This window comes from Rhipicephalus microplus, chromosome 9 (assembly GCF_043290135.1).
Source record: "Rhipicephalus microplus isolate Deutch F79 chromosome 9, USDA_Rmic, whole genome shotgun sequence".
NCBI lineage: Eukaryota > Metazoa > Arthropoda > Arachnida > Ixodida > Ixodidae > Rhipicephalus > Rhipicephalus microplus.
In genome coordinates this window covers 78,970,082-78,993,493 of record NC_134708.1, presented here as the reverse complement: position 1 = coordinate 78,993,493, position 23,412 = coordinate 78,970,082, and the positions used below count along the sequence as shown (strand labels likewise).

The 23,412-nt window shown below is 46.3% G+C and overlaps 1 protein-coding gene across 3 annotated transcripts in view; it reads left to right on the top strand.

The window, feature by feature from the left end:
• LOC119163186 (multidrug resistance protein mrp-7) overlaps window positions 1-23,412 on the top strand; it is a 102,915-nt gene that overhangs the window by 56,074 nt on the left and 23,429 nt on the right. For 2 of the 3 annotated variants that reach the window (XM_075873920.1, XM_037415132.2), the window contains exons 12-19: window positions 7,862-8,008; window positions 9,758-9,854; window positions 10,983-11,185; window positions 12,783-12,959; window positions 13,844-14,011; window positions 14,442-14,623; window positions 19,713-19,788; window positions 22,455-22,692. In XM_075873920.1, coding sequence (XP_075730035.1) covers window positions 7,862-8,008; window positions 9,758-9,854; window positions 10,983-11,185; window positions 12,783-12,959; window positions 13,844-14,011; window positions 14,442-14,623; window positions 19,713-19,788; window positions 22,455-22,692 — 1,288 coding nt within the window. The remainder of the gene's footprint in view (window positions 1-7,861; window positions 8,009-9,757; window positions 9,855-10,982; window positions 11,186-12,782; window positions 12,960-13,843; window positions 14,012-14,441; window positions 14,624-19,712; window positions 19,789-22,454; window positions 22,693-23,412) is intronic. The other variant, XM_075873921.1, reaches the window with a different exon arrangement.

Here is a 23,412-nt window from a genome sequence, read left to right as displayed (position 1 = left end):
TTCCTCTTTTGAAAGACCATCTACGCTTTCACCTCACTATTATCTGGGAATGGTAGGTAGGTAATGAACTTTATTATGAATCCCTCGAGGAATCACTGGCTCCGGCCAGACTTCCAGAAGCCCTCGTCCGCGGGGGATCGTGCGATGCCCTCGACGATGGCCCTGGCTCGCTGGACAGCCTAGATTTGGTACACTGCGCGTGGGCTGAGAAGAGTGGCGCGCCACCGTTCAGACAGTCTTCCTGCGGTACACTCGATCTCGTCCGAGTAGTAGCGGCTAACACCTCACTCGCACTTCCCCGAAGCATATGTGCCATGTCGGTTGTCTCGTGCCCGCACCACGGACAGCTGGCTGATGGGTGGAGCGAGGGAAAACGTCTATGCAAGGGTCGTGAATTGTCAAACGTGTCGGTCTGCAGACGCCTGAGACTTCTCTAGCTTCATGTCGGGTGGTGGCTAACGTCGTTCGCGTTTTTCTATAATGGTTGAGGATCTCGTGAAAAGTAAACACGATGTCCTTGCAGTCCTGTAAGGCCTCGGGGTCTGTTGTTCGATGTGCTTCTGAGGCACACCGTGGCGAAGAGCTCCGGAAGTTTTCATTTATGATGCTATGATGCTTTCATTTATATAAATTTCATTTATGAGCATCACATGATGCCCGTAAAGCTGCCCTGACAACGCTTAGAACACGGGCTTCTAGCTTCACATCCACTGATATGTGCCGCTGCGGCCGTGATTGAAGTTTTGGGCAAGGAACCGAGCACCGTAATCATGCAGCACCATGACGGGTGCATGGCACTGTGTAAAATGGACTGTAATCAGCTGTAATTTTCCTTCAGTGATGCTTAGTGGTATTACAGATAAGCCAAAAAATGACCTATGGGGAGAAAACAACACTTGTACTGTTATCATATCCCTTTGTCCTTGTTAGTGTGCGCTTAAGTGTCCGGTGATAGAAAACAAAGTAGCCCAAGCATTTGTGCTTCTAAATGTCAATAAATGTCCTTTGTTATTGATGAAATAGCATGCAAACGTCTCCGAATCTACAAAGGTACGTAGGCTCTGTGATCAAGAGTTGGAAGAAAGTTCGTCTGATGAGGTAGTGTGATGTGTTAGAAGAGGCTGGTCGTCGAGCAACTCAAGATGAAAACGCAGAGGCGTTTGGGAACCAGTACTGATTTGTTTTTTATAACGCGATCATACAAGAGTCGCTAAGTCACTATTTTATCCCAAAAGTGACGTAATCAACGAGCGTAGTTGGCAGGTAGATATTGAACGTCCTTCATAATCTTGATAAACATCAGTTCAGATAAATAGTCTTGTGGCCGAGCTCCTTTCCTTGGCTATTGCAGAGGCATAATCCCCATACGTGCAAGGATCGCTATTATTGCCATGCTCAGCCAAGCCATTCGAAGCTTTTTTGTGGCAGCCGACATCCAATCTGTGTGCCTTCAGTGTTGTGGTGAAGCGGCAAGCTTAACTGATAGATCAGCCATGACAGTGTACGCGCATTCGTATTGTAAAGCCTAAAAGTAGAACGATGTGAACTGGACAGAGAGTAACAGAAACACAAGAGCTCTGTTACTCCTTGTTTGATCCCCATTGTCTTATTTTGGATATATCGTGCTGTGTATATCGCAGCGACAGGACTGAAAATCCTCCCCTCCTAAGTCGTAATATGGCAGCGTGTAGACAACACCGGGTGGCTCTTGCTGTCTAAACTGTATTTAGCGTTGACAAGCTAATTCTTCAGCATGTTTTGTTGCACTGCATGTGCGTAACACACATCATCTGCGGCCCCGCCGTGGTGGTATAGTGGCTAAGGTACTCGGCTGCTGACCTGCAGGTCGTGGGATTGAATCCCGGCTGCGGCGGCTGCATTTCCGAAGGAGGCGGAAATGTTTTAGGCCCGTGTGCTCAGGTTTGGGCGCAGGTTAAAGAACCCCAGGTGGTCGAAGTTTCCGGAGCCCTCCACTACGGCGTCTCTCATAATCATATGGTGGTTTTGGGACGTTAAACCCTACATATCTATCAATCAATCACATCATCTGCGGTGGCTACGTGGGCTCGGCGCTGATGTCGCTTGAAATGGCATATGCTTGTGATGTCCATCTTCGTATTGTGGTAAAAGAAAAGTGTACATTTAGGGGTTTGTTTTTCTTTGTTAGACACATTATTAAGGAGAATTAACAGACAATGACACTGTAGAGAGGAAGAAGAATATGTGCCGCAGTGGGTCACGCCTTTAGGAAGAGGAGCCGAGCGCGAGCTGTTGCCCCGAGCGTTGTGTATCCTGCGTCGGTTCATGCCGCCCGGTTCCCGCATCAATAGACCTGCTGTGCAATCACTACTTGTGCCAATAAACCCCGTTCCAGAGTGGTGGAGGTGCGGGGTAACTCAACCTGGAACTCCGCAACCGGAAACTACCGTCCATCCCAGACATGGCTGAAGAAACCATCCAGCAAGGTACGACCCAGCCTCCGACGGTCATCGTTCCCACTGCGCTACGCGTACGCGATCCACCTTTTTTCGACGGTACTGATGAGCAAGACGTCGAAGATTGGCTGTCGACATTTGAAAAGGTAGGCGCAAGCAACAAGTGGGACGACTCTTCGAAGCTGCAATATGTACCCTTCTACCTGAAAGAGGTGGCTAGTCTCTGGTTTAACAACCACCAGTCGGAATTTGCCACTTGGGGTGCCTTTAAGCTACGCATTGCCGATGTGTTCGGTCGCCCCGAGGTACGCAAGCTCCGTGCCGAACAGCGCCTACGGGGACGCGCACAGCTTCAAGGAGAAGGCTTCACAAGCTACATGGAGGATGTGCTCGACTTGTGCAAGCGCCTTGACCCTTCAATGATTGAGGCAGACAAGATCAAACATATTTTGAAGGGGATAGACGACGACGCCTTCCAGATGCTGCTGGCCAAAGGCCCACGTACCGTGTCCGAACTCGCCACTCTTTGCCAGAGCTTCGAGGAGTTGCGCAAACAACGAGTCATGACACGGCGTCCAGCGGCTACCGATGAAACTCTCGCGGCATTGAGCCTGGGTGGAGACCACAGCGCAATAATGTCCGAAATCAAACGATATGTGCGCGAGGAGGTGGCCCGACAACTTTCGTGCCTGTCGTATCTACCGGCAACGGAACCCTCTTCTGAGCGTCTCGCGCCCGCCATCAGGCAGGTAATACAGGCGCAGGTCTCTGAGGCATTGCCGTCCGTCTCTCAGACAGCACCCGTCACTGCGCCATTGACTTATGCTGCTGTTGCTGCTACTCCACCACGACCTCCGCTTGGGCCGACTCCCCAGCCTGTACGAGTATCAACGACGCCATTTCCAGCAACACAACAGCGCTATAACGGAAACCCTTGGCGCACAGTTGACAATCGCCCGATCTGTTACGCATGCGGATATCCAGGTCACGTGGCGCGCTTCTGTCGCCGGCGCTTCGCAAAGGGTCCGGCTGCACCTCCGAGGTACCCTGACTACTCTTTACCGGCCCCGTACAACGCGCAACGAGAACTGCCACGTCAATGCGACCGACAATCAGTGGAACGCGACCCGTCACCAACCGAACTAGACCACCGCCCTGCTGCCGACTACCGATCATTCGGTCCCCGTCGCTCATCCTCACCACGCCGCTACCGTTCTCCGTCCCCTCTGCGTCGCCGACCGAACCCTGTAGAGACGGAAAACTGACTGCCGCAGCTCCGGAGGCACGAGCTGCGAAATCGGCGCATTGTACAAGTCCTCGCCCGTCCCCCACAAACGTTCTGGAAGTGTTTGTTGAAGGTATACGAACTCTTGCACTTGTTGATACGGGTGCCGCCGTATCTGTGATGAGTCAGAAACTCTGCCGTTCGATACGAAAAGTAACGACGCCGCCTTCCGACGTTTTGCTGAATACCGCGAGTGCGCAACCACTTCGACCAGTCGGAGCATGTACGGCGAGAGTAAACATTCAAGACGTCCTGTACCACATTGAGTTTCTCGTGTTGACCACTTGTGCCTACGACATGATACTTGGATGGGATTTTTTGTCACGCCACCACGCCGTAATTGACTGTGCTCGCGCGCAGGTGGAATTATCTGTGTTTTCAGATGCGCCATCTACCGACAATGAGTGCACTCACCTGGGCAAGCTTCTTGTTGCTTCCGACGTTGATGTTCCTCCTCTTAGTGCCATCGTTGTCCCCGTCAATCGCACTGAATTATCCGGCTCTACCGTTGTGTTCTCGCCATCTGACGTTTTCAGTCGCCGCCACGGTACGTCTCTGCCATACGCCGTTCTGCCACCTCACCAGGATACTTCCGGAATTATCGTTTGCAATCCTAGCTCATGCCCTCTCACCTTAAGAGCTCACGAAACACTGGGCTATGTTCATTCTGTTGATGACAACGTTATTGTGCCTATTGAGTCCCACGACCCTGGCCAGCAACTTCAACTGAACGCCGTTACTCCTCTTTTCACGCCGGATGACTACTCCTCGGATATCTTCAATCGTTCCATCGACAGCAAGCTTCCTCTGGATCAACGGACCAGCTAATGACCCTTCTCCATGAATTCCGAGATTCATTTGACCTTCCTCAAAAGGCACTGAGTCAAACTAACACCGTCGCTCACACAATCTACACTGGAACGCACCCTCCTTTGCGGCAACGCCCCTACCGCGTATCACCCAAGGAACGAAGTGTAATTGCAGAACAGGTGGATGATATGCTTCAGCGCGGCGTCATCAAACCATCTTCTAGCCCCTGGTCTTCACCTGTGGTGCTAGTGAAGAAAAAAAGACGGTTTGATTAGATTTTGTGTCGACTACCGGCGACTGAACAAAATTACCCGGAAAGATGTATACCCTCTTCCCCGCATCGACGACGCTATCGATTGCCTACAAGGTGCCGAATTCTTTTCTTCGCTGGGCTTACGTTCAGGTTACTGGCAGGTTCCGATGGCAGAGTGTGACCGTCCCAAAACAGCATTCGTTACGCCGGATGGCCTAAACGAATTCATGGTTATGCCATTCGGTCTGTGCAATGCACCTGCAACGTTTGAGCGAATGATGGACAGCATTTTACGCGGCCTTAAATGGCAGATATGCTTATGTTACCTCGATGATGTTATTGTATTTTCTCCTGATTTCCCTACCCACGTCGACCGTCTGCGCACCATTCTTCAGTGTCTTACCAAGGCAAACCTTCAGCTTAACCTAAAGAAGTGCCGCTTTGGGGCTCGCCAACTTACGATACTTGGTCACGTTGTGACAAAGGATGGAATTTCCCCCGACCCAGACAAACTTCGAGCCGTAGCAGACTTTCCGAAGCCGACTTCACTCAAAGAACTTAGGAGCTTCATCGGCTTGTGCTCGTATTTTCGTCGTTTCGTCCACAACTTTGCAACAATAATAGCCCCACTTACACAACTACTGAACGGTCCAGCTAATCTTTCTAACTGGAACCCGGCATGTGACGAAGCTTTCCTTACACTGCGCCGCCTACTTACGTCCCCACCGATTTTACGCCATTACGACCCAAGTGCCCCCACTGAAGTGCACACAGATGCCAGTGGCGTTGGTCTGGGAGCAGTACTCGCGCAACCAAAGCCAGGTATTGCAGAGTACGTCGTCGCATACGCAAGCCGCGCACTCACGAAAGCGGAGATGAACTACTCCGTAACTGAAAAAGAATGCCTCGCAATCGTTTGGGCGTTAAGCAAGTTTCGTCCTTACTTGTACGGACAGAGTTTCGACGTTGTGACCGATCACCATGCACTTTGTTGGTTGGCGTCGCTAAAAGATCCTTCAGATCGCCTTGGACGTTGGGCTCTTCGACTACAAGAATTCGACATTCATGTCGTCTACCGCTCAGGACGAAAACACTCTGATGCGGACGCCCTCTCACGATCACCAGTGAGATCCACCGCAGACCTGCATTCGGACACCAACTTCTCCATCGCTCCCATTCCCGTCAAAAGCATGTCGTCTGAACAGCAGAAAGACCCATGGATAACATCTCTCCTTAACATTCTTTCCGACTCTTCAACGTCTGCGTACCCACGCGCTCTTCGCCGCCAAGCCACACATTTCGCGATACGGGACGCGCAACTATACCGCAGAAACTACCACGCGGATGGTCGTAAATGGCTCTTGGTTATACCACGCCACATGCGATCTGATGTCTGTGCGTATTTTCATGCCGACCCACAACATGCTCACGCTGGTGTGTTAAAAACATATCAGCGGATCTGCCAGCGTTACTACTGGCGTGGCATGTACACTTTTGTACGAAAATACATTCGGTCTTGTTCATTATGCCAACGACGAAAGACAGCTGCCCATTCACCCGGATTATTACAGCCTCTACCGTGTCCGGCGCACCCTTTCGACCGCGTTGGTATCGATCTATATGGTCCCCTTCCTTACACTGCCACTGGAAATCGATGGATCATTGTCGCCGTCGACCATCTGACGAGGTATGCTGAAACAGCTCCACTACCTACGGCTGGTGCACGTGACGTAGCCAATTTCATTTTGCGGCGCTTCGTACTGCGTCACGGGGCACCACGTGAACTGCTAAGTGATCGAGGGCGTGTCTTTTTATCCGAAGTTGTACAACGACTCCTTCAGGCATGCCGCACGGTGCACCGAACCTCTTCAGCTTACCACCCGCAGACCAACGGTCTAACTGAGCGCTTCAACCGAACGCTAGGAGACATGCTCGCCATGTATGTCAATTCCGACCAATCAAACTGGGATGTCATTCTCCCATTTGTGACCTATGCGTACAACACCGCGACGCAGTCAACCACAGGCTTCTCGCCTTTCTTTCTTCTATATGGGCGTGAGCCATGCTCCACCCTTGACACCATTTTGCCGTATCGTCCCGACGTCTCAGAGTTCAGCCCTCTTTCTGAAATTTTGCACCACGCTGAAGAGTGTCGTCAGTTGGCCCGATCATTCACCTCGGACAAGCAAGCATTCGAAAAAGACCGCCACGACCGCGACCAGCAAGTCGAGACTTTTGCCGTGGGCTCGCTTGTCTGGCTTCGACTGCCCTTCCACTCCCCAGGTCTGTCCGCTAAGTTTGCCCCCAAGTTTCACGGTCCTTATCGCGTCGTCGAACGTCGATCCCCTGTCACACACGTGATCGAGCCGGTCACGCCATCTACAGACAGGCGACGCCTTTGTCGTGAGACTGTCCACGTGAGTCGTCTCAAGCCATATCACGACCCACTCCTAATATCATCACCTTGACTTGCCAGGATGGCTCGTCTTCGTCGCCGGGGTATTGTAGAGGGGAAGAAGAATATGGGCCGCAGTGGGTCACGCCTTTAGGAAGAGGAGCCGAGCGCGAGCTGTTGCCGCGAGCGTTGTGTATCCTGCGTCGGTTCCTGCCGCCCGGTTCCCGCATCAATAGACCTGCTGTGCAAGCACTACTTGTGCCAATAAACCCCGTTCCAACACCAAGAAATGTACAGGGGATGTTATGAATGGAAATTTTAATGTAAATATGGGAAAATTAAAGGGAATGAAGAGATAAGTTGCCACCGGACGGGACTGAATGAAGTTATCCATTCGTCGAAGTTTTTTGCTTACCATTTACAATTACGGCCAGTAACATCCCCTGTACTTTTGCAGACATCCTTGTTTGTTAGTTCTCAGTATTATCAGTTACGACACGTTAATCATGCGTGTGTTTCAATTTTATGTCTGGGAGACGTCAGATCAACTCTTAAAGTTGTAGCGTGCATGCGTCGGGAATTGAATGGTTCGCTTTACCGGCTGAAATGCTGTCGGACGTAAACTTCCTGAACTAAGTGAGCTCTCCGCGTCACGACATTACAAACTCTGGCCATCTTTTCAGCTGACGATTATCCTGTTTTCGGCACTGTATTTCTTTGAGCCCGGCATTCACTTGAAGCCAGAGCTGTCGTTTTCCTGCTTATACCTGCTGTACGTGACCGAGCTGACGCTGTGTTCTACGGCGCTACTATTCAGGAATGGACGGCAGGTGCGTTGGTATTTTTTTGATAATGCCGATAATATGTTTTCGCTAATGACACGGGCATGTATTATGACACAAGCGAGCAACCAAGTTGTACATTGGAGAACTAGCATTACCAATAGTGAAAAAATTGAACCAATGAAGCCTTTTTACATGATAAAATGCAATAGTGAGTGGCCAGACTGGCTGATAGAAAAAGAACCGCACAAATAACAAAATGTGACACAATAGGGCTAATAAATAGGCGGATCAGATAAAGGAAATCAACATAAAGTATTATTCTATAAATTAATATTGACCAGCCTTTATCAAAACAAATCAATCCATTCTATTGAAGGTTGACCTACTTCGAAAAATGTTAATGACTCCGACATTGCTTTTGCGAATCTCTGTCTTCAATTAAATTTTGCTGGGCTTATCAAACTTGAGACCCAGATAGTATATTAAAAGAGTTGCTGAATAATGTAAAACGTGGTTGACTAATGACGTACAACTTTTGTAAGACAATTGTGATCTTCACTGAATGGTTGGTAGGCGTTTCCATTCAAGCACCGATAGGGCATGTGAAAGTGAGGCATAGCTACGTAGAGGAAGACCCCATATAGTGGACGATCACCCTCAATCTGCTGAAATGAAAAATTAAACGAGAATATAAAGTTACATAGTTTCACAGTTTTTGACGTGGTTGATTGCAGAAATATGAAAAAAGGATATATTTGTTCAATCACAACCTTGCAAGTAAAACTTTAACTACATGACGCGGGAAACAGGCCTCCTAAATTGAGCTTTAGTTCACGAAGTAGGACATTACTGTCAATCAAAAGGGTACTAAAAGCGTGTAACTTCCATCTGTTCTTTGAGCAAGGGTTTTTTTTTTGCCATGATCTGAAACCTAATTGTTAGCTGCAGCAATACGTGTAGTCTCGAATAAGGAGTTGGCACCACTTCTTGTTATCTTTCCTTGCTTGTAAAGCGCCATGCGTCTCGAGTGACCATTTATTGTCTCACGTTTAAATAGTCCTTAAATATTATACACAGTCTGCGGTTCTTTCCAATAAAATTTTCCGATTATGAAACATCTATGCTTACCAAGCACTGATCTTTAGTCAGAGCAATAAAGCGAAACAAAGAGATTATAAGAGGGGATCATAAGCTGTGTATATGCTTTCCACTTTGAAACCATCTTGAGACCAGAAATTTATAACGCATACCACCCGCATTACTGCCACGTTGGCCGGTAAAGGAAAGACACTTGCGAGAGTTATACTCCAAAATGCCCACCATCCTTAAACTAGTAAAGGACGTAAGAGACCAGAAGGCGCCTGCTCCATTGTAAGGGACGATAGCGCAAAAACTGAATCAAAGGGTTTCGCTGTATAACCAAAAAGATCAGAATTTATAAGCTTGCTGTTGCATCATCTAACTGTTCCATGAAAGCACTACTCTTTTATCAGTTATCAGTTGCCAGTGGACATTCGCCGTTTACAAAGGACACGCGCTAGGTTATTTGAAGTCCCCATTTGTCATGTGAAGCCTGAATTCTCCGCAACCAACGTATGGCTGTTATTTCGAATCGCAAACCATTTCATCTGAGTCTTTCCTCTGCCAACACAAAAGCCCACTTGTGTTCTCAGAGCAGTGCTGCTGTGTTTCCAGTCCCCAGAAGTGATGAACCACCCTCTAAAATAATACAACTTTTCTGACGTTGTATCACGAACTGATTGGAAAGTACTGATATCTATTTTTCTTTCACAGGTAGCGCTGGGTCTCGGGCGCATATCAGAGTTCTGCACTCAGATGGATCAAGAAGAACACAAAGAGAAGGCGTCGTACGAGATCTACAGAAAAGCCGGTAAGTTACCATAAGCAAAGGTAGCTGCAATCAGACTGCAGCAATGCTCACATGTAATCTCGAATATTAAACTCGGTGATATGGACATTATGGCGTCACAAACACGTTGGTAAAATCGTAGGCACAAAAAGTGTGGACTGAGAATCACTTGAATATTGTTGAATATTTTCTTCTACCTTGCTGCGACTCACTAGAGTTCGGTACTTTAAAGAGAATTCGAGCACTTGGGGTGCCTTTTTTTGTGGCACAATAAAAGTCTCAAGAACTTCTCGCACTCACGTAGGACAACTCGAAAATGGAAGCCAACTTCATCTGCTTGTTTTCTCCAGTCGATTGTAGTGATCCTTCGACGCCCTTGGTCAGGCTGAGTGTAACTACAAAGTAGTCTTGATGGTCATGCTATCATATCACCGCAGTTGTTATCAATGAACGCTAAGGCTTATATAAACTGACTGAACTGTTTCTTTAGAATATATAAGACTGTGGTAAGAGGAACATAAATCTATCAGTGACATACTAGTTGTCGATTGCCAGCGGCGCATTGAATAAGGTGCGCGTTTTCAGTAAGGCCACGTATACATTACCATTTCGCAATGAAGCTTTCGTGCGAAAGACGGCCGGTTTGTATCCTCTGATGAGCTACCGTCGTAGCTATTGCGCGCTTTCAGTCGCGTATACAGCATAAGACACACGGTGTGATGTTCTTATCCTGGGCCTTTCAGGAAATCTTGACGGCAACGATGACGAAAAAAAACGAACTTGAAAATTTTACATCGTCACTATCACAACCAATTAGTGGTGATCAAGATCTGTGAAAAGTTTAAGTGGATTATTTTACAGTGCACGAAGCAGCCTTATATATCACTGTAGTTTTTAATGTATGGCATTCTCAGGCTTTGCGCAAACAAACGAAAGCGTTGATATAGCTCAGACATGATTATCAGACACTTTATTATTGATTTTGTCTCGTTTTACCATGAGATGCCCTTCAAGTCACTAAACTACGAAGATTAGACACTGGGCAACAACTGAATTAATAACAGCTGTCTTTGTGGAAGTAGGCGGGCGGCCCAGTGTGACCCTCCGCGTCGTTACGGCGCTCTCATAAAGTTGTACTGACTGACTCAGGTCACGTGAACCTCAGAAAATGTGGCTTCTCCTGGAGCAGCCCGAAGGAAGAGATCAAGCAGGATCACCTGAAGGCCGTCAACCTCGACGTGCGGCCGGGATCCCTAGTGGGCGTCGTGGGCTTTGTGGGCAGCGGCAAGTCGTCTCTCCTCTCGGGGATCCTGGGAGAGATGCCCTGCACCGTGGGGCGCGTCGTTTGCACGGTAAGCTGTGCGTCGATCGTGCGTGCACCGCAGCTTAGTTGTTCTGTATGCTGTACGGGATATATGTACCTCAGTCTGCTTATGTCGGCTTCCTTCGATAGCGGATGTCTGGTGATTGAAGCAAAGGTGGTAAGGAAAGTAAATAGAAAGAGAGAAAAAATTTGTGGACAGGTCTTTTAGTTGAATTACCCACGAAAGGTGTTCTCTTTTTTCTTTGCTCAAGCTATGGCACTAACTTGACGAAAAAGGGTTCTTCACGGTCTGCCGGAGTGTCTAATGGTAAATAATCTATAACAGATAAAAATGAAACGATTTGTCAGCAGTATTCGTGCTTGTAATGCACTTAGTGAAAACATGGTTTCATGTTTATCTTACGTTTCATGGCACGTTTCCGAGTTTCATAGTCAGGGTGTCGGAATCAGCTGTGGATTGTCTCGACCGTCTGGTGTGCCAGTGTAGTCAAGTTCAAATGAATATTTTCCAAGAAGTATATTTAACTACAATTTATTAAAAAGATTCAGAGTTAATTAGAGTGGACAGACTTATATGTTATCAGTCAATAGGGCAAATGGCTGCCTATAGATTCAATGAAATTTTCATTTTGCTAACGCATTGTCTTACAAGCTAGTGTGGGAGTCTTGGATTCTTTGTTAAGGATTCTCAGTGAAACGTTGAGAGACCCTGGTACGGCCTTCAATTTAACGTCACACAGGCAAAGGAGTACATTAAACGAACTTGCTCAGAAATCTTGAAGTTATAGGATATAAAAGAGTATGTTCAACAAGAAAGGCTGCTTAAATCAGGAAGCCATTGGATTGGCTAATATAGATTCAAAAGGCTATGCTGCAACACTATGTGAGGGATAGACTGAAGTCCTTACGTCGCCATAACGAGGATGGGAGCAGTACATGCACTAGCTGCTGCGTACCAATGCAGCAAGACAAGCGGAGCACCATGGTTTCTTCGCGTCTAAGAGAAACTTTACTAGGGAGTAAGTTATACTGAACTGCGAAACGTGCATGGCGTGAGAAGACATAACGTTGTCGTAGACAGTCAGAAGATAGCCAATGGCGTGAGGGCATATGTGCTAAAATGAACTTTTTTTCACAGTGGTATTATTGACAAGATGCAACTGGAGAAATAGTATCTGTTCATGGCAAACGTGTTGACAGCGTGGGTAGGGCCACTGAAGTGGTAGGAAAAGTTGTGGGAGTGACATATGTCAAGAGATGGCAGAGGTGAGCAACAAATAACGCATTAAAATAAGTGCAAATGTAGAGAATAATAATGTTCACCATCGTTATGGACGGCTAATTTGGGCTTTTCGTTGCTGAAAATGTTATTCGCTGATTTTAGAGGGCAAAATAAAGCACGCAACAAACTTCAGTAGAGATTGACAAATAATCTGTACTCTGTCCTCAATGTCAACAAGGTCATCGCGGGGTATTTAATAATTATTCGTTCCACTGACTCCACTGAACCACCGGTAGTCTTGTAATATCTGTGGTACACTATGTCCGATAGAAATAGAACATACAGCGAGAGACTGAGGTAACTGAGGGTACAGTGCTATTCTTAAAACCGTACCTCGATTCAGGGTCGCATCGCTTACGTGCCCCAGCTGGCGCACGTGCACAATATGACAGTTCGGGACAACATACTGTACGGGCAACCAATGGACTTTGACTTCTACGAGGAAGTGATCGCCGGTTGCAGACTAATCGACGACCTTAACAGACTTCCGGCAGGGGACTTGACTGAGATAGGCGAGAAGGTGAGTAGCTTGGGGAAAGGGAAGACTGCATTTGAAGAACGAGCAAGGTCATTTTGGTTTTTCAACGTTCCCGTGATTGAGAGCAAAGAATAAGAAAAACGCAGGGCAGGCACTGTCCGGCAGCTAAACTTTTATTAGAAAAACATTCATATATAATGGAAGCAGCTAAGGGGAAAGCCTTAATAAATAACAAAGAGTCAAGTAGAGAAGAAATATCAACGCTACCACAAAATCGCATTTTGCAAGTGTGACTAAGGCATCAAGATTCTGCGTCACCAAGGACGGCAGGGTGACACATTTGGTACCTTTCTTACGGATCTCAAAGGTCTCGATGACTTCCTTGAGATTTGTTCTTTGTGGCATGAAAGTCATGGAAGTCATGAAAATGGTGAGAGTCCCGAGACAAAGGAGAGCCGTTGCATTCCCGACAGTAGATAACAACGGAATATGTCTTTGTGCTTCACACTAGCGTTAGCAAGAACTCCGCCATGAACTTTGGGTTGCTTATTTGTTCATTGTAACAGTCCAGTAGACAAAATATTTCGTTCGAGGAGAGCATACAGCGTATTAATAATAGCTAGTGTTGTGCCGTTGTGGAATAAGATATTCTGAACTTCCATGATGACCGAATCCAGCTTCAGTTGTCGTGACCCCTTAATATTTGTCATGTTCGTTTTACAAGTTCTCAGATTTAGTTTAAACCCCGTAACAACATTGACAACAGCGTTCACAGTCCAATTTAGAACACTCACAAGACGAGCGTATTTCATATGTGCTGTTTCGTTCAAACAATGCTTACATCCTTAAGATGAGAGCTTGAGTTTTCTCAAATATCACCCTATATCATACAAACTCACTCAGGATTGTTTGAATATCATCCGCAGGGCGGCAACTTGAGTGGTGGTCAGAAGCAGCGGATTTCTCTCGCACGAGCAGTTTACAGCCGCAGTGATGTGTACCTCCTGGATGATCCACTCAGTAGTTTGGACCCCGTGGTCGGTAACGGCATCTTCGAGACAGTCATCGGAAACACTGGATTCTTAGGCAACAAGGTGCGTCCAGACTGTTGTTGTAGGCGCTTGTCATTGAATCAGTTGTGACTGCCGTTTCGCAGTATGGTAATCTATACTGAACAACGGCAGCCACAACTGTAAGAAAATCCGAAAGCGACTTTCTAAAAAGGTTTTCCTAACATCGAGACTCTATAGGTCTGATTCGTGGAACTTTCATATGTCCATAGATACTTCTTATACGGCGGAGTGAGCACCATATCGGTTACTGAACGTTCGGCTTGGTTGCTTCCAAGTGAACGATTGCTGCTAGGAAGTTGAGAAGCATACCATCGCGTTTGGTGCTGATGCTATGAGAAAAGTATCTGCAATTGCCGGCGTCTCCCGGGTGACTCAGTTGTTTCTGTAGCGGGTTCGTTGATGAAAAAATAATGAAAGACTGCAGTTAACACTCATGGCTCTTGTACTGCAGACCCGCATAATGGTATGCAACCAGGGTAGCTATCTGCGTTACATGGACAAGTTGGTGCTGGTGCACGGCGGGAGCATCCGCGTCTACACCAACGTTGAAGACCTACTCGCAGACCCGGACTCGCCGGAGACGCTGAGGGACACTGCACGTGCAGAAGTTATGCATTCATGCGAAACCGAAGGGTAAGGTTGCACTCACTTGTTGGCGACACGGCTGACCTAGGCAACGCTGCTAACTTTGCTAATCATGCTAACTTCGACAACATCGTCAGTGACCTTACAATGCAGACACCACGGAAACGAAATGGCGAAATGTGTTGAGTGCGATGCATGCAGATGGCGTCTTCGATTTGCCCCTCACAGAAAGTAAACTTGAAGCAAACTGTTCTACACGGGCTTCGGCGCAAGGCTGTAGAAAGACTTCGCGAGATTTCTTCGGACACAAACACATTATGTGGTGGCTGTGTATTTATAATGTTTGCCTATCTTCAGGGCATTGCAGTAGTTACACTGATGGTGTATTACTTTCATAAGACTACCCTCTTTTTCATTCGTACTGTAATTCTTTCTTTTTTTCGTTTTTCCTTTTTTTGTCTGTCTGTGCAATGCTTGTCAACGTCATTTGAGCTGTAAGTATAAGAACTAGAAGTGGTTTCTAATAGGTGGCCCTTGCAAGAGCATCTTTATTATGTTTTCTATTTGGAGCGCTTAGTCAGTAATGAAATGTTGATGCATTTATTCGACGATGGAAGTATTCGGGACATTCAAAGTGAGTAGACAGTATGGGTGAATTGAGTCACTCACTGAAACGGACAAACAGTCAAATATTTACATATAAGTTTTTTAGAATGATTGATAGAATGAAGGAGGACTACGGCACTTTTTGCAAGAAAAGTGTTTCTCAATGGACACCAGCACATAGGGTTGTAACTTCGCATTTATAATACTTGTCTGTTTTCAAGACATTGGAATAGTTATAATGATGGTGATTACGTAAAGTATTTTATTTTACAGGTTGCCCACAGGCGATGATTGAGTGGTGGAGCTTTCAATATGACTGCTCATGAAACACTTCATTTAGTGATATTTTAGTGGTAAAGAAATATAAACCTGAGTCTGACCAACTGTGAGTGTCATAGCCAATGCGTACTTAATCAGTCATCAATTGGTGATTTATTTTTGCATTTATACTATATAGTAGGCCGAACGACAGCGCCTCATCGGTGCTGTGAAAACACTCGCAGCGTCTCACTACACTGGCTGGCGCAAATCAAGTTCTTGAATCAACTGAAGTTTCGAAAACCTGTTAAGTGTCTTAAAACGTGGGATTGCCAGTGACTGCTTGTGAAAAGGGTGTTAATTTGAAGATATGCTTGATTTTGCGACGTATGTACGAGTGTATAAGAAATTTCTTACGCCCCCATAGGATGAGTAGGTGAGCTGCGTGGCCACTTCGTCCGTACGTCAATTAGGCACCCTCGTAAAAAAAACGTATTTGAAGCATCACCAGCCGTTAAAAACCATTTTACACTCTAGGCCAGGGGTTGGCAGTCTTTTGAGGTGGAGTACCAAGTTACATGAAGCAGGCAAGGCCTGGGGTATCATGGCAAATCAAGGCGGTGGACAGGTTGGCAGCCTAAGTTAAAAAAAATGGTGAACTGACAGTTAAGTTCAAAACTCCGTAAGTTATGGCGAAATTTTGGCTACAGCCATGTCTGAAGGTGACACCCATTGCGAAATGGAAGCATTGTTTATCCCTAAGGGAGGCCGGAAGTGTCATGTCGTCGCTTAACATAGGAAGCAACGAGGAGGACGGGCCATCATCATCATCATCATTATCATTATCATTATCATCATCCTCATCATCAGCCTGATTACGTCCACTGCAGGACAAGGGCCTCTCCCATGTTCCCCCAGTTAACCCGGTCCTGTGCTTCCTGCTGCCAATTTCTACTCACAAAATCTCATCTGCCCACTTAACCTTCTGTCTCCCCCTAACCCGCTTGCCTTCTCTGGGAATCTAGTTAGTTACCCTTAATGACCAGTGGTTATCCTGTCTACGTGCTACATGCCCAGCCCATGTCCATTTCCTTTTCTTGATTTGAACTATGATATCCTTAACCCCCATTTGTTCCCAAATCCACTCTGCTCTCTTCTTTTCTCTTAAGGTTACACCTACCATTTTTCTTTCCATTGCTCGCTGCGTCGTCCTCAATTTAAGCTGAACCCTCTTATACAGTCTCCAGGTTTCTGCTCCGTAGTGAAGTACCGGCAAGATACAGCTGTTATATACCTTCCTCTTGAGGGATAGTGGCAATCTACCTGTCATAATTTGAGAGTGCTTGCCAAAAGTGCTCCACCCCATTCTTATTCTTCTAGTTATTTCAATTTCGTGGTTAGGCTCCGCGGTTATTACCTGCCCTAAGTAGACATAGTCCTTTACAATTTAAAATGCACTATTACCTATCTCAAAGCGCTGCTCTCTTCCGATGGGTACTGAAATAGGAAGGAGGAAGGGTACTGAAAAACAAAGAAGACGGGTACCATCGAGGAAAAAAATTGAAGACGGGTCAGAAAGGACGCTTTTTCTGTCCAGCCTTCAATTTTTTTTCCTTAATGGCGCGTATATTTTTTGCATTTCGGTAAGCAGTGTACTCACTAGACCAACAAAAAGTTTTATTAAGCAGAAAAGGGGTGGGGTTATGATGTCAGGCTGGGGACCACAGGTTTGCGACTCCTTCTCTAGGCAATTCTAGAAGAATAAATGAATTAAAGTGAAGAGAGCCCGTCAATACCTAACTCGCCATGTAGGCCCAGTCTAGGCACGGCGCTGAACTAGTCGCGCGTTGCAAGTATGACGTGCTCGTGCAGTGGAGAATGCCTGAGGGGCAGGGCGAGAGTGGCGACGAGAGTAGAGGCGTGAGTGTAGCTTTGAGTTACGCTTGTCACTCATTCACAAAGCGGAACTTCTGCAACTCTTTGACCACGCATGTGCACCTGGAGGCCTAATACAAGTATAGAAGAGACAGACTGTAGATAAACTGCAGGAGTAAGCCAGTCGAAGCATTTGGCAGTTATAAATAGCGTACTCAGAGTCTGCGTTTCATAGATATGCATGCCGTTAGAAAACGAATTGATGATTGTACCCAGGAAATTACTGAATGGCGCATGCGGAGTGAACACAAACGCTAACGCAAAGCGAGGCTCACCTTTATCTACAGTTGGCTTTTTTGAATTTGGAGTAAATGATGGAGGTGCTCCTGCACCTTTGTCGGGGGGTGGAGGGGTGTCGAGCGCAGGTAATTTGAAGAGCCATGCAGTTACTTAGGGGGTGTTCAAGTGTTGCATTCGTGGCATGCATTCGCGGGATGGTTAGAATACAATGTAGGAGGTACGTGCACAGTGATTGTGTGGGTTGCTTAACAGGTGCTGCAAGTATGGAACTAAAGCTTATGCTCTCGAACGCTACCTCCTCTCGGCGAATTCAAGGCCAAGAAGTAAGTTCACAGGTGTGAAGTGCCAGAGTGATCACTTACGTACGAGTAAGCTGTCTCCCGGAGGCGGAACAAGGCTAGCGGGAATGTCAATTCCTATGGGTGACGAGAAGAGTCAGCTGTAATCTGGCGTATAACACTATTAATCGTTTTTGTGTTATGTCAGACAAGCAGGATGTTTATGAGGGACACCTTAGTGCAGGGGTCCAGTAATTTTTGCTTATGCGGGTTTCTTTACCGGGAACCCCAACCTAAGTACAAGAAGATTTAGCACTTCACTCATGCGGTTTGCGTTGAGCTCTTTGCCAGTATGCATTGGTGTTTCTTTCATCTAAGAATATATGATAAAAAAGGGGAATGTGTTCTTGAAAGAAGAAGTGGAGCTGGCATTGTCGGACGATGAGGTTGCTCATTGACCATTTCCTAGAGTCGAAAAACAGGTGTGGTGTAGAATTCGCCAGTGAGCCACCGCGAGAGCTGTTGAAAGCTATAGGGTGCCAAAAACTGCGCAAGTAAAAGACATGCTAGAGCTCGTGAACAAAAATCTAGGATGTTCTCGGTGAAACCTAGGACTCTCTATACAAAGTTCCGGTTCACCACGTACAACCTCTTCCTTTGCATGACATCCGCCTGATACAGCTAAAAGAAGTTTAACAACACATAAAAGTGATTTTCGAAGCAAAAGTTAAATTTTGTTTTAAAGCGAGCGTTGTTCGCTTTCCACTCATTGAGAACCAATGTGTAATTTGAAGCAGACATTGTTGTGCAAAAACTGTTTGCCACACGGGCGCAACGTTTGCTGGCAAAATATATTGTATGTATGCCCATTCCAAAAATCTGGTTTTGGGTTTTTGGGTCTGAGGGTGATATCACCTCGTCTGAGGCATGGTAAGGGTGATCGCCTGAGCTCTGCATAGTTTCGGGTGTAGAGGCGGGAATCAGCGGTGTTCCTCTCTGTAGTGAAATATGATCGCATGAAAGAATAATGAGGAAAATCTGTGCCCGACCTCCTTCGAATCGAATGAAGCCTCATCACCCTTACGGTACGTGAGGTCTCGCGCACGGTGGTTAGCAGCCTCATTGCGATTCTGTCTACCCGGCAGCACGTCGTAGCCTACGATAGCAGAAAACTACGCGATGTATTTTGTCTCACTTATAAACAAAAGATATTTTTCATACTAGCGAATTTAACTGAGGAATAAGAGCGCACGCGGCAAATATTTTAGGACTATAGCTGTTAAATTACTGCTAGATCTCAAGCGATAACCGTACAACCATGTCATTCTAACATAACTAACATAAGTAAACTTAGAGCATGGGAAACTCACCATTGAAAACTGCACAGCGTGGTACTGCACAAAAATAATGCGCTGAATATCCAAATACACAAAGAGGCCAGGGTTGTTGAGTGAACAAAAAAGCTGCAGTAGATATACCTGATTTCATTAGGGGAATGAAATAGATTTTGGAGGTTCACGTTATTTGTAGTACGGACAACCAATAATCGAAGAGAACGGAATTGAATGCTAAAAAGGAGGGGGCGTTATCATCTTAAGCTCACAGGCGTAAAGTAGAATTAGCTCACTTTATACATGGTCAACTGACTATACCTGACTGAGGCATTCGGCCTGCAGTGGACACACAAGGAGCAGATAATTATGATGATGCGACGATGCTTACGGTCTATTCTTCATCGGCTGGTCGATCGCTGCGTAATGCTGGGAGGTAATTGCAAAAAGGTCGCACGCATATAACGCACATACTTTCAAAACTTCCAGGCCCGAAACTAAAGGAGCCCAAGAGAACGAATCAGCTGGACGGGTCACCGAGAAAGAGCAGCGAGGTTCCAACAAGGTCGGTATTTTCACGGCCAGTTTATGGTCTCATAAGTCATAAGGCCTAAGGCCAGCTCTTGCTTTTCCTTGTCAATCAATGTGTTGCTTTCACACCCCCTATTTTGGGGTTGTGCACTGCTTCCATGATCGGAGGCATTACATGCTTTGAGTACGTTACACGCTTTATGCACATCCTCCATGATCAGCCCACCTTTGATCCAACGGCAATGTACGTCATCTTGTAACGTCATCACTGCGCCATAATAGCGTCACTATATCACCACCATGCCTGGTATTTGTGAAGTCATAATGGCGTCATGTAGTACTGAGGTCATGTGACTTTGCTGCACGAACTTCACACACACACACACACACACACACACACACACACACACACACACACACACACACACACACACACACACACACACACACACACACACACACACACACACACACACAAACACACGCGCGCGCGCGCACGCACACACAAACACACACACACACACGCACGCACGCACGCACGCACACACACACGCACGCACGCACGCACGCACACACGCACACACCCGCGCACACACACGCACACACACACGCACACACACACACACCCACACACACACACACACAAACACACCACACACAGACGCACAAACACACACACACGCACACACAGCGAGGACGGTTTTGCATTCGGTGAAGTATGTAAGGCTGTCGCCTTAACTGCGCAGCTATGTTTGTGTGTTTACAAATGACGTTTCATCACTTAAAGCACTAGGCTCTCTGCTATCGGAACGAAGTTCTCCAAGTAATGCTACGTAACGGCACGAAAATGCAAGGTATGTTTAAGAAAACACGGAAGCAAAAATGTCAAAAGAAAATATTTTTTCCCCATTATTTGAAGTCTGCGGCATTCTCCGAACCAGAATCAGTCATTTGTTTGTCTCAGTGGGTTTTTTCTGTCTAAAAATCCCATTCTTCAAAACTTGTGCGGTGACCTGCCATGCCCCACATAAGACTTACGTAGCAAGGGATGCCTTGCAGTTCAGACATTATAGCCATATTAAGAAGTTACTTTTCACAAGCTGGAGCGCATTTAGCACATTCAGGAAAGAATGGGCTCTGAACTGCTAAAACGAAAGAAAGCAGAGACATCGAGCTTTCTGTTGGGAAATCTATGTCTAGCCGTGGACATCTTAGGTGCCATCGGGGTTACGCATCAAAACTAGTATTAAAAGAAATAGAGCCAGCTTTGGCGGATGCTTTAAGATGTCCGGGCCACATATTTTCACATGGCATCAAAAGATAGCAATCCACCACACGGCCTTTGCCCGAAAGACACCGAAACTTGGTGCACATTAAACAAAACTCAGTTGAATGGTGAACCATTCATTCCTGAAGAACACCTTCAGCACCTTTTCTTGATGCTGTTAAGCCAAATTATCCGGAACTGAATTATTCCCATTTACTTGCTAAATGTCCTCGGAGAAAAATCATAAACCCAACAAGCCATTTATTTGTCGTGTTGAAGCGCACTCCAAAAAAACGTTTTCCTCAGACACCTAACACTGAAAATATGCACACTTGATCCGGTGATCACTTTTAATGATGGCAGTATAGCCCATGGCCAGGTGCTGAACTCCTTTGGAATATCGCCAGGGCACTGCTAAGTGGAGGATTTACGCATGCTTTGCCTGCGACGACAGTTCTTTGCTGACAGGGCTTCACAGCAGACGACAAAAGAGGCCTGCCAGGCAAGGCACCCATAAAGAAAAAAATGATATTAGTGATGAGTATCTGGCTGGTGTCTATTGAACGGGCCCGTCGATTTCTCTGAGACTTATCTGAGCTTGCTCTCTTTCTATGCTTTTATAAAATAATGTATTAACTAGATATACGTTCTTTTATTTCGTGCCATATCGTAGAAAGAGAACGTGGTCTTATAGGGCATATTGTGAAAATTTGCGATATTGAATTTCCGTGCAAGGCGTCTGCTCTGCTTCGCGTTACTTACCCTAACTGCCTCATGTACTCATCAAATGAAGAGCTCGACTCAAATAGCGATGAATATGCATTTGCACCGACAAAACTCAAGGATAGCTTTAGAAGCCTAGTGAATATATCATCGTGGACCAGTACCAGCTTAGTGCAAATGCTGCCTGTGATCACAGCTCACTTTGGAAATGTTTGTAGCCAGTGGTGAAGGTATACTGTGTGTTTTCATATACATACGCGTGCGTATGTTGGCCATATTTTGAGTCGATCGCTTTCGCTAACAGTGTCAGTCTTCTGCCATGGAATCTTGCGCACCCACGACTAAAGCGCCAACTTACCCATGTTTTTCGCAGCCTGCCGATAAACGCTTAGAGAAAGTGACATTTCGGTGATATCACCAGAAGGTGTCCTCTCATAATTCTAATGCCACAATTTCCTGAATCCCACTTTTGTCTAGAAAATAAAGCTATCTACATGCTTGAATGTTCTTGCTCAATAAACAACCCCTGGATGGGTTGAGGAGAACGCGTGTAGTGCTGTGCAGCTACTGCGTCATCATCACCCCTGCGACGCTCCTTATTCTCCTTATTCACATCTTATTCTCATCTATTCCTATTTTATTCTTCTTATTCACATCTCCTTACTCACATATACTAACGTGTCCTTATTCACATCTATGGTGTCTTGCAGTCAGCGTTCAGCATACTGTGTGCCTTGGTGCGGCTGTCCGGCTGGCAGGCTATGGTGGCTCTGGCGGTATTCGCAGTGAGCGCAACGCTTTTGACGCTCCAGCAGCTGTGGATAAAAGTGTGGACGGACGTGTCATCGGCGCACGACGAAGAGACCACGGAGCACGACGACGACTCGGCCCTCGAGGCACACCGCGCATCTTGGGTCGGAGTGCTGGTTGGACTATGCGTCTTTGACGGTATGTGCTTTTATTGTCGCGCGTGACGCATCACATGACTGATCTGTCGCATAAAACGTTGACCCATCTCAAGGGTTTATGATATTATTGTTATATCGCAACTGAAGGAGTAATGACACGAATTTTCAATATTTTTGGATTACTGTTTATTAAAGATGGGGAGACCAATAATTCGGGACCTCATAACGTTTATTGTTATTACTCACAAACCTAATGCCCTAAATAATAACACTGGTGTCAAGAACCCCGAAAAGGCTATCATGGTGCCTGGGAGTACATTGAAAATGCATGTTTTTTATACCACTGCTCCAAAAAAGGCACTTTGGGTTGCGATATCAAGGGGTAACTTCACAGTGGCGTGTGAGCACAGTCTGGCGCCTTTAGGAGCCAGCGAATTGAGATGCACTAGCAGCAGCCTGTTAGTCAGGCACAGGGCACGTAAACAACATTGCATTTGTCTTGCGATGACTTCAACATCGATTTCTGCGAATTAGGGAGCGTGTAGTACGCAGAGTTGGCAAACCCAGTGAAGTGCGTTCATTTGTCGAGATAATATATATTGCGGTGGAGCTGGCTTTCATGTATAATCTGTCACAACACAATTAAAATCCAAATAAAATATTTTACACGTGTCATCGAGCAGCGTTGTGTGCAGATTGTTGAAACCGCTTATCAAGACCTTAAATATTCTCCTTTCGCAATACCTCAAAATAGTGTTAA